The 12682-nt window shown below is 43.0% G+C and overlaps 1 protein-coding gene across 2 annotated transcripts in view; it reads left to right on the forward strand.

The window, feature by feature from the left end:
- Positions 1–12682, forward strand: part of LOC123981419 (low-density lipoprotein receptor-like) — a 17545-nt gene that overhangs the window by 1658 nt on the left and 3205 nt on the right. For both annotated transcript variants that reach the window (XM_046066227.1, XM_046066228.1), the window contains exons 3-23: positions 169–435; positions 713–928; positions 1169–1351; positions 1570–1692; positions 2064–2231; positions 2625–2840; positions 2955–3184; positions 3799–3928; positions 4337–4530; positions 4825–5008; positions 5439–5651; positions 5843–6026; positions 6129–6330; positions 6452–6616; positions 7020–7274; positions 7392–7619; positions 8063–8197; positions 8917–9118; positions 9234–9359; positions 9858–9965; positions 12253–12489. In XM_046066227.1, the coding sequence (XP_045922183.1) occupies positions 169–435; positions 713–928; positions 1169–1351; positions 1570–1692; positions 2064–2231; positions 2625–2840; positions 2955–3184; positions 3799–3928; positions 4337–4530; positions 4825–5008; positions 5439–5651; positions 5843–6026; positions 6129–6330; positions 6452–6616; positions 7020–7274; positions 7392–7619; positions 8063–8197; positions 8917–9118; positions 9234–9359; positions 9858–9965; positions 12253–12489 (3966 nt within the window). The remainder of the gene's footprint in view (positions 1–168; positions 436–712; positions 929–1168; positions 1352–1569; positions 1693–2063; positions 2232–2624; positions 2841–2954; positions 3185–3798; positions 3929–4336; positions 4531–4824; positions 5009–5438; positions 5652–5842; positions 6027–6128; positions 6331–6451; positions 6617–7019; positions 7275–7391; positions 7620–8062; positions 8198–8916; positions 9119–9233; positions 9360–9857; positions 9966–12252; positions 12490–12682) is intronic.

Consider the following 12682-nt stretch of genomic DNA (forward strand, 5'->3'; position numbering starts at 1 on the left):
AGAAAGGACTGCCCTGATGGATCTGATGAGAGCTGTATAAAAAGATGCCCTAACAAGAGTAAGTCACAAAGTTAATATATTTGATTCTTTTGAAAATGCGTTCCCAACCAACGTGGACTAGTGGCAGAATGAATTCCACTCATGTCTGACAATTGTTACTCTCTGTAGATGACTTCCTCTGCAAGGACCGACGGAGCTGCGTCTCCAGCAGTCTGGTTTGTGACGGCCGCTCTCACTGCCTCGATGGCTCGGATGAGGTCGGCTGTCTGAGCGCAACTCCCCCCGCAGCTCAGGCAAACGTCTTGAAGTGCCGCATGGGCTCCAAGCCATGTAATGACGGCACAGAGTGTGTTTTATACAGCCACGTTTGTGACGGAGAGAATGACTGTATGGATGGATCTGATGAACAGGGATGCACAGAAACCTGCAAACAAGGTCGTATCACTGTCAACGTTTGATTAAATCTGATAAAACTTGTTCAACCGGGACATTAGCAATTTTATTTTAATCCTTTTATATAGGCTATTTTATTTTTTTGCTGTGCCCTTTACAATGAGGAAAATCAATAAAATACTAGGACACAAGAAGAAATTAAACTTGAACAGTAGACTGAAACTATTTACAAATAGTTACTGTGAATGAGCACTTTAAAGATTAGCTGTAATGCTGTTTGAATCAAATAGTCATACCCTTTATTTATGCCCCACCATAGGTGAGTTTCAGTGCTCCCACGGGAAGATGTGCATCCCTGAGGCACAGGTGTGTGATGGGAAGTCACAGTGTCGGGACCAGTCTGATGAAATGGACTGCAGAGAACGAACCAAGAGCTGTGAGCATCTCTGTGCCGACGGCAAACGCTGCATCCCAAAGAAATTCCTGTGCGATGGAGAACGAGACTGCGTGGATGGCACAGATGAGCTGGACTGCCGTAAGTCTTCAGATCCAGATTTCTGGGATTCATTCACTGGTGATATTCCTACCACCAACAAGAATTTGAAAACCGTATGTGTGGCTATAAACATAGCGATGGAAATGATGAATGAACATAATGGAATAAATTGAGTTCAAACAAGTTATCACCTTTTACATGGGCATGTTCCTTCAGCCCACAGTCCTGCCAGTGAGGGCTACAAATATTGCGTTTAGCACTTAGTTTTCTCCTTTCCAGACCCTGTTACTGCTGCAACAACGGCATCTCCTGTACCTGCTTCGGCATCGGCGTGCATCACTCCTTCAGTTCTCTGTCCAGGTTCATCGCAGTGTCTCTCTCAAAATCAGCTGTGTGATGGACAAAGAGACTGCCCTGATGGATTTGATGAAAACAACTGTTTGATCCAGTGTATAAACCCAGGTATGTCCAATTCCAGTAATCATTGCAAGGCAATTGTTTTGGTATCCGGTGACGGCATGGACTCACTGTGGGAGATTTTCCAAGATAAAGTGGAGGTGCTGTAGTTTGAATACTCTGCTCTATAGGCTTCTTTGAAATTATGTGTAAAATATTTCAGTTGCTATTTTTGCAGAACCTTCACTACTGTATCAACTCGTCCTTGTTTTCTTGCACATCAGATGACTTCTTGTGCCGCGACCGGCGGGCGTGCGTTCCAAGGATGGAAGTGTGTGACGGTCGTGCCCACTGTCCCGACGGCTCAGATGAGAAGCAGTGTCAATCAGCAGATCGTACTTCTCCATGTAAGCCAACAAGAGAAATGCGATCCAGCAATAACATAGCATCCACCTAGCTACACCTTGCCAAACACTTAGATTGCCATAGCAACCAGGTAACAAACTTCCCAAACACGGGTAAACTATCCATCACCACCCTAGCAGCTGTCATAGCAACAACCTCTCAACACACTATCAACCATTTAGGACCTGCACCTCAGCCAAAAGTCCGTCATAACCACTCACTTTTGACCAGCTAATAAGCTCAAAAGTTTTGCTTGCATCATTTGTTAATCAAAGAAAACAATCCCGACTTTACTTTTTCCATGTCCAGCTCTCAAAATCTAATCTTGGTGTCTCTGTAACCCATTTAAACGCACATTCTTCTCTCTGCCAAGCCTCCATTGATATGCTCAGTGCCAGCTCAGCCCCTCTGAGGTGCCGTACAGGTTTCAAGCCATGTAAAGATGGCCTGGAGTGTGTTATGTACAGCCATGTGTGTGACGGAGAGGCAGACTGCCAGGACGGATCAGACGAAGAGGAATGTGCTACTCTGTGCAAAGCAGGTTTGTTTTGTGCATTGAGCTGGAAAAAGCAACGCCACATTTGGCTACTTTAATTGCATGTAAAATGTCTATGTAGTCATTCATAATGTTAATGGACTTTAGTGTGTCAATCTGTTCTGAATCTGAAGTATTGTTAAAGCAACACCATAAACCTCCTATTGCATTCTCATTTCTGTGGAATTACTGTAGATGGCATTAGTAGCTTTTTCTTTGGGTTTATTTATTCTTAGTCCTGAGGTAGATTTGATCACTTCCTAGGAAACCACCGGAGTGTTTACATAGAACAGTAAATGGATAATAATTTATGAATTGGATAGTTTAAATGTTAGATCAGTCGGTGATGATTTACAAAAATGAATGCTCCACATGCAAGAGTCCTTTTCTCTTCCCCAGATGAGTTCCTGTGTGCTCACGGGAATAGATGTATCCCACCGGAGCAGGTGTGCGACGGGCAGAGTGACTGTCAAGACCGCTCAGATGAAATGGACTGTGCAAGTCTGAGTCGGGGCTGCCATCAGCGCTGTGATAACAACACTCGCTGTATACCAAAGACCTTCCTTTGTGATGGTGAGAGAGACTGCGCTGATGGGTCAGATGAGGAAAAGTGTGGTAGGTGATATTTACTGTGCAACAATCTTACATTAAATGTTTGTAAAATGGAGAGGAACATAACATGTCTACAAACATCAGATGACATCCACACTTCGGTTTTCTTCTCTCCAGCTTTGGTAGCTTGTGCAATTAACCAGTATCGCTGTGCCAGCGGTCAGTGTGTATCTGAGGCTCTGAGATGCGATGGTTATGCTGACTGCAGCGACCGTTCTGACGAGGTGGATTGCACAAGACCCCCGCGCTGCCCAACACAGCTCCGGTGCCCGAACAGCCACGAGTGCCTGCAGAAAGAGTGGCTTTGCGATGGCGAGGACGACTGCAAAGATGGGTCAGACGAGAAGGTAAGGTACTACAATTGGATTGAGGTGTATTAACAATTATATATGCCCATATTTATCAAGCTTGTCAAAGTGCCATTTTAGTCTTAAGTGCTGAGAAATCAGGAAATTTACTCCTCCTTCCAATTTAAAAAGCAAGTTATCAAATTTCTTTAAGCTAAGTATCAGTTATTTAAGAACATTTTAAGTTGTTTGATGCAGACTACATCATTTTGGAAGTGGTACCCAGATGGTGTAGGTCTACCCATGACATGATATTAAATGAAAGTGATGTATTCTCAAATTATTACAAATGTGTGTTGAATGTAAAATCTCGTCCGGTTTACGGCACAATAAAGGGTCATGAATCAGCTCTCAGACTGACACTTAAGATTTAGTCCTACACTTCACTTAAATTAGGACTGAGATGCCTGATAACTAACTTTTAAACATAGCTTTTTACTCTTAAGTCAATTCTTAGTGGTATGAGTAATTCTGAGAAGCTTGATAAATACTATAATATGATGATACGACTTTCCTTGCTTCTCAAACATAAAGTGTTTTTGGAGCTCTGCTTGACAAATGGAGGAGTGAAGTGAACGCTTCAGTGGTTGTAACTTGGTCTCATCTGTATCCAGAATTGCGTGTCGCCACCAGCAAAGTGCAGGGAATACCAGTGGCAGTGTGGAGACAGCAGTCAGTGCATCCCGCTGTCCTGGAAGTGTGACGGGAAGGAGGACTGTCACAACCGCATGGACGAGGACAAATGTGAGCATGTTTGTTAAATATTCACCGCTGCTCGGCTTCTCACCGGCACCGCTGCTTCAGACACTTTTGTCTCGCATAATGAGGTGCATTCACACCTATTTGGATTAGATATACACTGATGATCTAATCACTCTTCAAAATCATGAGGTGTATGGTTTTCTTTGGTCATTCATCCATACTGTAATTTTGAGGTACACTAAGCTGCCAGGGATGGGCATCACACATTATAGCAATACATGGAGGAGGCCGCTCCATCACTGTAATTTTTCCTATCCCATTTCATTGTCTAAAGTCCATACAACTGTTTTTGTTTAGTTTGCTTATGAAATGTTTTCCAATACAGTGAAGTATTTTAACCACTGTAGAGGACCTCTGACACACAGTGACTCTGTGCATCTGCTTTCACAGGCAGCCAGAGAAAATGCCCCTCTCACCTTTACCAGTGTGGCAGCGGCGAGTGTGTGGACCCCCGTCTGGTGTGTGACCGCTTCACCAATTGCGCCGACCGTTCAGATGAAGGCATGGGATGCGCTCAACGGAACTGCTCCAGCTCATCAGCTCCTCAGTGTGACCACCACTGTGTCAGCACCCCAAATGGACCGGTCAGTACAGAACAGGTGTATGTTTTTCTGTCCAAAGCGGTTAGCACTGTTTTGTCCCACACATAAGCCCAGTATGCTTTCATGGTAAGGCAAGCAAGCTACCCTGGGCACAAATTCAAGCAAGAGTTTTCACTCTTGTCCATTTACGAATGTCACATTTCATCAGTCTATCAGTTAGAGAAACATGTACACAATATTTTGAATCCATTTGCATATGAGTGTGCACCAAGCTCCTACTTGGCTTGAAAATACCCTTAAAAATTTTTTTTTTTAACACTAATTTTTTCCCCTCAGAGGTGTTACTGTGCTGCAGGTTTTGGACTGCACTATAGCGCTGTGTCCTGTGTGGACATTGACGAGTGCAGTATGTCACATGCTGGATGCAAACACACCTGCCTGAACACCCGTGGGTCTTACAGCTGTCATTGCTACCCTGGCTTCTTCCTGGAGCCTGACAACAAAAGCTGCAAGACAAAAGGTATTGTGGGGCAGGGTCTGTGCTAGGTTTAATGGTAGTATATCATAACAATTTACTGTAAATGGAGTGACTTGGGTAATGAACTTCCATGATGCCTTCTGATATGACCTAAAAGTCTCATTCCTGCTCAACACTGCAGTGCTGTGGATGTCACAGATTTTAGTCCCAGCAAACCAATACAACTTTGGAAAATCATTCTTTTTGTTTTTATAGATTACTTCATGCTTGTCAGACCACATGTAGGAGAACATATACTTCAGTTATGATTAACTATACAAAATTTAGAAAAATCTTGTTCCAGAAAGTGGGTGATTTTATTTATGAATCGTTTCCAAAATGATCTTTGCTCTTCAGTTTTTATGCAGTTGTATTGGTCTGTTACTTAAGGGAAAGACCCACAATAACATACTAGTCATGTTTTCATCTCCAGATGAGCCTTTGCTTCTGGCGTCTGTGCAATCAGAGCTGTTACTACTGGGAGTCCATAGTGGCACCTTGCGTCTTCTGTCCTCTGCCAGTCGACCAGTCTTCTCACTGGATTATCACTGGGCTCAACAGAGAGTTTACTGGCTAAGCCCCGACTACCAGAGCATCCGCTGGGCTGACATGACTGTCTCAAACAACAAAGGGACACTTATCAAAGGTACTGTCTGAGGAACTCTACCTAATAAAGCGTTGTTTTAGAGGCTCACTAAACAGGATTTTAAGAAAATGGTAAACTAATGGAATGAATGTGTGCTTAATTTAAGCCGCACAAAGTAATGATAACAATTTAATTTGGGAAGTTTAAACTGCAACCCTCATTTTCAGTATTCAAATTATATCTTGTTACAGGAGTGAAGTCTGATTTCATCGCGGTGGACTGGGTTGGTAAGAACCTCTACTGGGTGGATGGACTGGTGGGCCAGATTCTGGCTGTGAAGCTCAGCGATGCCACAGTGAGATCTCAGGACTACACCGTGGTCCTGGGTGAAGATCTGGAGCAGCCAAGCTCATTGGTCCTTCTGCCACACAGAGGGTGAGATTCTCAACCTTGCATGCTTTTTTTTTTTTTTTTTTTTTGCGCCCCATTTCAACACGAAATCCTTCATTGTATGTTTGTGTAATCAACACTTTTCAGGTTGATGCTTTGGTCTGCGATCGGCAGCACCCCTCAGATCGAGCGGTCTGGGATGGACGGTTCACAGAGGAAGGTGGTGGTGAGCCGAGGCTTGAGCTGGCCAGTCAGTCTAGCCTATGACCTCCTAGAAAACAGGGTGTACTGGGCCGATGAGAAGGTGCGCTGCATCGGCTCAGCGTCTCTGGACGGAGACAGCATCAAGGTAAACGCAATCAGCTGATATTTGAATGACCCTCAAAGTTTTAGCATCCTCTTAGGAAAACTCCCGATTCCGTCATGAAGTGGACTGTCAGCTGTTGATGTTGATGCCCTTCTCTCACTAGTTCCTCCAGTTAGCCGAAACGCCAAGCCCTTTCTCTGTGGCGGTCTTCAATGACAGAGTCTTCTGGTCTGACACAAAAAGAAGAACCATCCGCTCAGCTGATAAGAATACCGGCAAACATCAAAAGGTTCTTCTGAAGAGACCAGGGCAGCCATTTGGACTGAAGGTGAGTCCTTCAACTTCTAATGAACTGGTTATACCTCCTGAAGAGCTTCATTATTTTAACATATTTGTATCTTATGAGTATATCACTGTTTGGTATGACCATGATTTTCTAAAACGTTTCAACTCGCAGCTAAATAAGGTCTTTCTGCCCAAATACTACTTTAGTATTTTAACGGCAATTGTCACAAATTGACATCACACCGCTTCTTTTCAGACTGCAGCCGAGATGGAGTATGTATTCCCCCAATGCCTGTTTGTGCATTAACAATCTCCACTTAATTTAGCATTAGCTTTCAAGCTAATGAAAACAAAATAATACATTCTTATATAATTGTAAATAAATTAAGGCATCAATGAGTTAAGTCACAGCTGTGAGCCTTGATATACGTTTCCTCTCTCCTCAGCTGATGCATGCCCTTTCCCAGCCAGCCATATCCAGCCCCTGTGAACAGCTGCAGTGCTCCCACCTTTGCCTCCTGGCCCCGGCAGCAAGAGGCAGATCAGGAGCCCTGGGTTCGCCGGGAGCTCCAACTGTGAGGGGGCCTACAGCAGTTTGTCAATGCCCAAAGGGACTGCTACTTTCTAAGGACAAGATTACCTGCTCCCTGCCTATGGAGTCAACTTTCATCCTGCTTTTGTCTCGTACCACAGTCAGTCAGGTGAGTGGTCTACTTTCTGGTTGAAGGCCTTTTTTTAATTAATACTGTCTTGCTTTTCTTCTCCCGCTCACTCTTGCTCATCTCTTCCTTTTTACCTCACCCTCCAACTACTTGTAGATTTACTTGCAATCCATGTGGCGTGATGGTGTTGCTCTGAAAAAAATGCCAACCAGCCGAGTTTTATCCCTACCCGGTGTAACTGAGGCCTCAGCGCTAGACGTGTCCATCCAGGAGCTTTCTCTGTATGTGGCTGACGCAGGACAAGGATCTGTGGATGTGCTGCAACTGAACGGCTCCAGGTCGAGACAGGAACTGACGCCTTCTAGACAAATCCTAAAGCTGAAGGTAGGCATAAACAAAAGGGAAATGGCAACTTCTTTAATCCTGGCAAAAATGGCATTTAAGGCCTTAAATATTTTGCTTTTTTGTTGATCCATGTTTTGTGGAATTTTTTTTTAATAACATACGCATGTTGAATATGTTTCATGACATTCAGTGTTTCCTGGCTAATAATTGCCCACTTAGTTTGATTAGCTCTGTGCCCTTGCCAAAAATGGGCCAGTTTAATTTTGGTTATGGGTAAGGAAGGTTTGAGAGTTTTATCGATCTGTATCCTATTTTGATAGAGCCTTTGAATAATCCACTACTATGCTGTTGCAAACAAACCTTGTTCCACGACATTACTGATTCTTGCTCAGCTTCAGTTTCAAGCCAGCATTTCTCCAGTAAAAAATGTAACTTCCAGATGAAGTTTTGATTCTGGAAACTAAACCCCTCTGTCCCACAAGGAGGATTCAGTCACGGCTTTGGCAGTTGACTGGGTGACCAACAACCTCTACTGGAGCAGCACCAAGAGGCCTGATCTCCACGTGACCACCCGCCATGATGGCTACACCACCTCACTGCTGCAGGGATCACTGGAGGTGAAGTAGGCTCAGCTTCACTGCTCACACGCGTTTTCTGCTAATACATTTCTTTTACCTCTGACATTTACATGGCTCCTGCCTCCCTACATACATTCTCCTGCTACAACTTCTTGACTTTTCGGACTACCCCTTCTTACTTCTCTGATATTGTCCTGTCTCCTATATTTAAAATCAGTTTTAAACAGGTGGGTTAATTTTATCAAAATGTAAATGGACACAGACCGATTAACATTGTTGAGCTGTACCTCTTCAATCTGGGATTTTTAAATCTGTATTTTCAGTATTAGCGAGTGCAGACAAATCCAATTTCTGCATGTACTCAGCATCACAAATGCAGCACCTCTTTTCCAACCGCCTCTGGCAAACTCAAATACTGCACAGTAGTAGTAATTCTGAGCTGGCCCTGCAAGTATCTGCTGTAGAGTTTGGAAATTCCTCATGAATAACAAAAAAGTGCAGTTATCGGCAGAAAGAACAAAATGTCTGTCACATATGTTTGGATATTCTCAGGAGCCTTTATCCTGTAAATGGTAAGTTGACAGAGTTAAAAGTAGTGTTTTTTATAAAAGTCAGCAGAAATTTCCAGGGCCTCTGATGTACAACAAGGCAGTATATATATTTTACCCTTAAGACATTTCTTTTTAGCTCCTTTCCTTGTTTTTAACGTCATTTGCGTTTCCTGGAAAATTAAGCCCAGGGCTCGTTTGTCCCTTCAGGGCACCACATCCATTGCACTGCATCCCCCCTCTGGCCGACTTTGCTACACAGCAATAACTGAGACAGGTGGGAAAAGCCAGACAGAGGTGGACTGTGCCTGGATGGACGGCCGTAACAAAGCAGTGCTGTGGAGGAAGTCCAGCATCCCCACCTCGCTGGTCTTTTCCAATCAAGGGACCATGATCTACTGGGCTGACACAGGTGAGGAGTACAAAATCTCACATACCTGATGACTTAATAAGATCACGTTTTTGTTGGCTTGCTTCTGCCTGTGTGTACTTGTCTGATTTTTACTTTTTCTTTTTTTTTGGTCCAGGTGAAGGTGTAATCAGCTCTATTGGAACGGATGGAACAGGATATAAACGGTACAAAACAGGGCCAGGTCTGCTCATCTCTTTTACATATACCGAGAACATCCTCCTCTGGGTCACTCTAGACAAAGGTAAGGATGGAAGCACTGTTTGTTTTGATGGTTTGGGGGGTGGTTGCTTAGGGTTAGGAAAAACACAGTTTCACTCACTTGAAAACACTCAATGTCTTTGGGAAAAGACATATTCTTTGTTCCACTCTAATAACCTGTTCAGTCTTGCTTGTGTAATTAAATTTCTCGTACATCTGAAAGCTTTCACATGCATTCCATCCGTCTTTATCCCCTTCAGGCAGCAGGTGGCATCAAAGACTAATGTAACAATGAATTATTCAGTCAACCTCTTCTCTGCAATCTGTTCTGTCAGACATCCATTCATAATCACTACTCTCTACCATACCAGTTATAGCTTCTTGATATTCAGTCCGACAAATAAACACATTAAGTGTTTCCTCACTATCCACTCTACCCGCTAGCTTCTGATTTCTGCACTGTAGAAACTTCAGTAGTTGTTGAGGGTTTTTAAGTGCTTAATAGAATTTTTGCATTTTTGTTTGTTTCCAAACTGTTAAGATGTAACCAAACTGTGGTTCAGTGACGGTCTCCAGCCTAACCAACTGTGGTTTGAGACGAAGACCAGCGTGGTGGAAGTCAGAGCCTATAGCAGTGACAGTCAGTCTGGTATGTACCTATCTTGCTTTTGACCCCGCAGGTTGAGTGAAAAGCAATTGGATTGGTAAGTTTAGAAGTAAAGCTACAATCTGCAAAAATACATGCAGAGTCTGCTAAAAAAAAAAAAAAACTACAGAACAACAACTAGTCAGGAAAATAACAGGTAAAAGGAAACACGGAGGGATGACTAGAAAGCTACAGCAACATACAAAATGTGTACTGAAAGTTGTCCTCTATTTACTGTATACTGAAGTTGATGGCATGAGGGAACAGATTTTCAAGCAGGGGATCTCTTTTCAGGCAAGTGACACGAATGAGACACTCTGATGACCACTAGATGGCAGGTCAGGTGTGACGGCGTGTAGAAAATTCCAGAACAGACTGAATACAAAGAGTCTGAAGAGGGAGACGGAGCAGGAATCACTGAGGCTAAGTTCAGACTGCAGGCAAATAAGATTTGTTTCTCAAATCAGATCTTTAAGAAAGACTGCTTGCGCGATTTGCAAGTGATCTGATTAGATTTGCTTGTCCAGACATCACCAACCTATCTGCATGGGTTGCTGTGGTAGTGACGTAGGCGTTAGTAGCTACATATGCTGGTGAGGCGGCTTTCTATTGCGGAAGCATGAGAAATGGAGATTCATCATCTCGCCCTCCAATTGCGACGGAGGTCCAGACTTTCTAACAAGGCCTATGACATTAATAAAGCAATGAGACCATAAGAGGCATATAAAATTATACAATAGTTTAAAATGGCTAAGCAAAATAAAACAAATGAGAGCTTGACTCATGTGGAGACTCTGGATTAAAAGCAAACTGTTTGGTCGGTGAAAGTTTTTGCTCTGCACTGAACTCCTCATCACATAATGCATTAATTCCTGGCCAGGTTTGAAATGTTAACAGACTTGCAGCACACTGTCAGCACGCAAAACCAGTTTTAGTCACAAATCAGGAATTACACTATCTGTACACATACTGTGTATATATTGACTTCAGCTTTGCCTTCAATTTCTGAAGGCAGGAAGCAGAAAAGGTGTTATCGGACACTCGGGGCAGAATCAAAAGACTCACTTTGAGCTGAATAGTTGAATAGGTGGCAGAGTGATGTGATACCTGCAGAGAGATGGGGCTTAGAAGGCTGTGGGGAAATGCTTTTACTGTGTGCTGCAGTGAGACCACAAACACACACTGACGACACTCCCTCTTGCTTTTTCTCTAAACCTGTCACACTTGTAGTCTAAGCTTACATATGCAAAAATACTGTTTCAAAGTAAAGTGTATTGTCTTGTTTGTTTGTGTGTATATATGGATAACTACAATAATTTATTCTACTGGCATATGAATAAAATGGCAACAATTACAAATGAAGTTACAGTAGAATATATCATATCTTATTAAAACCAACTTCATAAGGTGATGAGCAGTAAAGCTGCATCTGAATCAAAGATATACAGCTGACTGATTTATTTCAGGAACAACTGAATAGTCAGTGTTATTGTTGCATAAAAAATACACTTTAAATGCTATAGAGCTGGAAAAAAGTTGGTTACCAAAATATTAAAACTAACTTTGCGCAAGTGAACAAATGGTCTGATTCAAGAAGTATAATTTGAAAGAATCTTTGGTAGTTGAAGACTCATGGAGCACACAGCAGTAACTTCACAAATTTTAAAAGTACAAATTATAATTTCCCCCCAAATAATCACAGAAGTCACACATTCAGCTGAGATAATCCAGATAAATACAGCTATGTGAACAAAAGCAGAAATGTGAATATTCCATTTTTGCACACATCCAGACGCCCGCGTTCAGTTATTCATTGACAAATGGCTTTCTGGACACTAAGCAGTCCGTACGGCACCAATGCGTATTATGTCATGACACACAGCCAGAAGGCCCTGATTTTTGTGTGTATATAGCACAAGGGAGGAGATCTAATGGATGGTCAAGTGTGCGCCCTTGTTGTTCCCACATTACCGTAAGATGCAAGCAGCCATATGTAGACAACTATTTACCCACAATAGAACATTAATGTGTTTAACTATGTTAAGATACATTGCTCATCTTTAAACCTCCAGAAAGACTAGCAACCGTATTGGAAGATAATGAGGATCCTATAGCAAATAAATGCTGCTGAGACTATTCCCATCCATTTGAAATTTTTTCTTGATGTTTATAGTGTATTTTCTCATGCTTTATTTTAGTTGTGAAAAGCAGTTACTTTAAATTCCTCCCAGTGACAGTGAAGGATTTGTGTTGCTTAATTTGTTGATCCTCTTTTACCTGTTTCCTCCAGGAACTAATAGCTGCTCCAACAACAACGGCGGATGTGTCCATCTGTGTCTGACATATCCTGGAGGTCGGACATGTAAATGCGGGCGGGGCTTCTACGCTGTTGGTGCCACTTCCTGTTCTCCGCTTCCCAACTGTCCCACTGGGGAAGAATCGTGCTTTGACGGTTACAAGTGTATCAGCAGCAGCAAGTTCTGTGATGGATATGTGGACTGTCCAGACCAGTCAGACGAACATGACTGTGAGTTTTCATCCAAAGGGAGGTGGAAAGATCTTTGTGACCCACACAGACATTTCAGTCACTGATCATCTGATTCACTGGTATTGATAAACACCATGCAGAACTTTTAAATTTAAGAATTTTATTTCCCCGGGCATTATAGACCTTTATTCCCCCCCCCCCCCCCCCCCCCCCCCCCCCCCCCCCCCCCCCC

Source organism: Micropterus dolomieu, linkage group LG13 (assembly GCF_021292245.1).
Source record: "Micropterus dolomieu isolate WLL.071019.BEF.003 ecotype Adirondacks linkage group LG13, ASM2129224v1, whole genome shotgun sequence".
NCBI classification, from domain to species: domain Eukaryota; kingdom Metazoa; phylum Chordata; class Actinopteri; order Centrarchiformes; family Centrarchidae; genus Micropterus; species Micropterus dolomieu.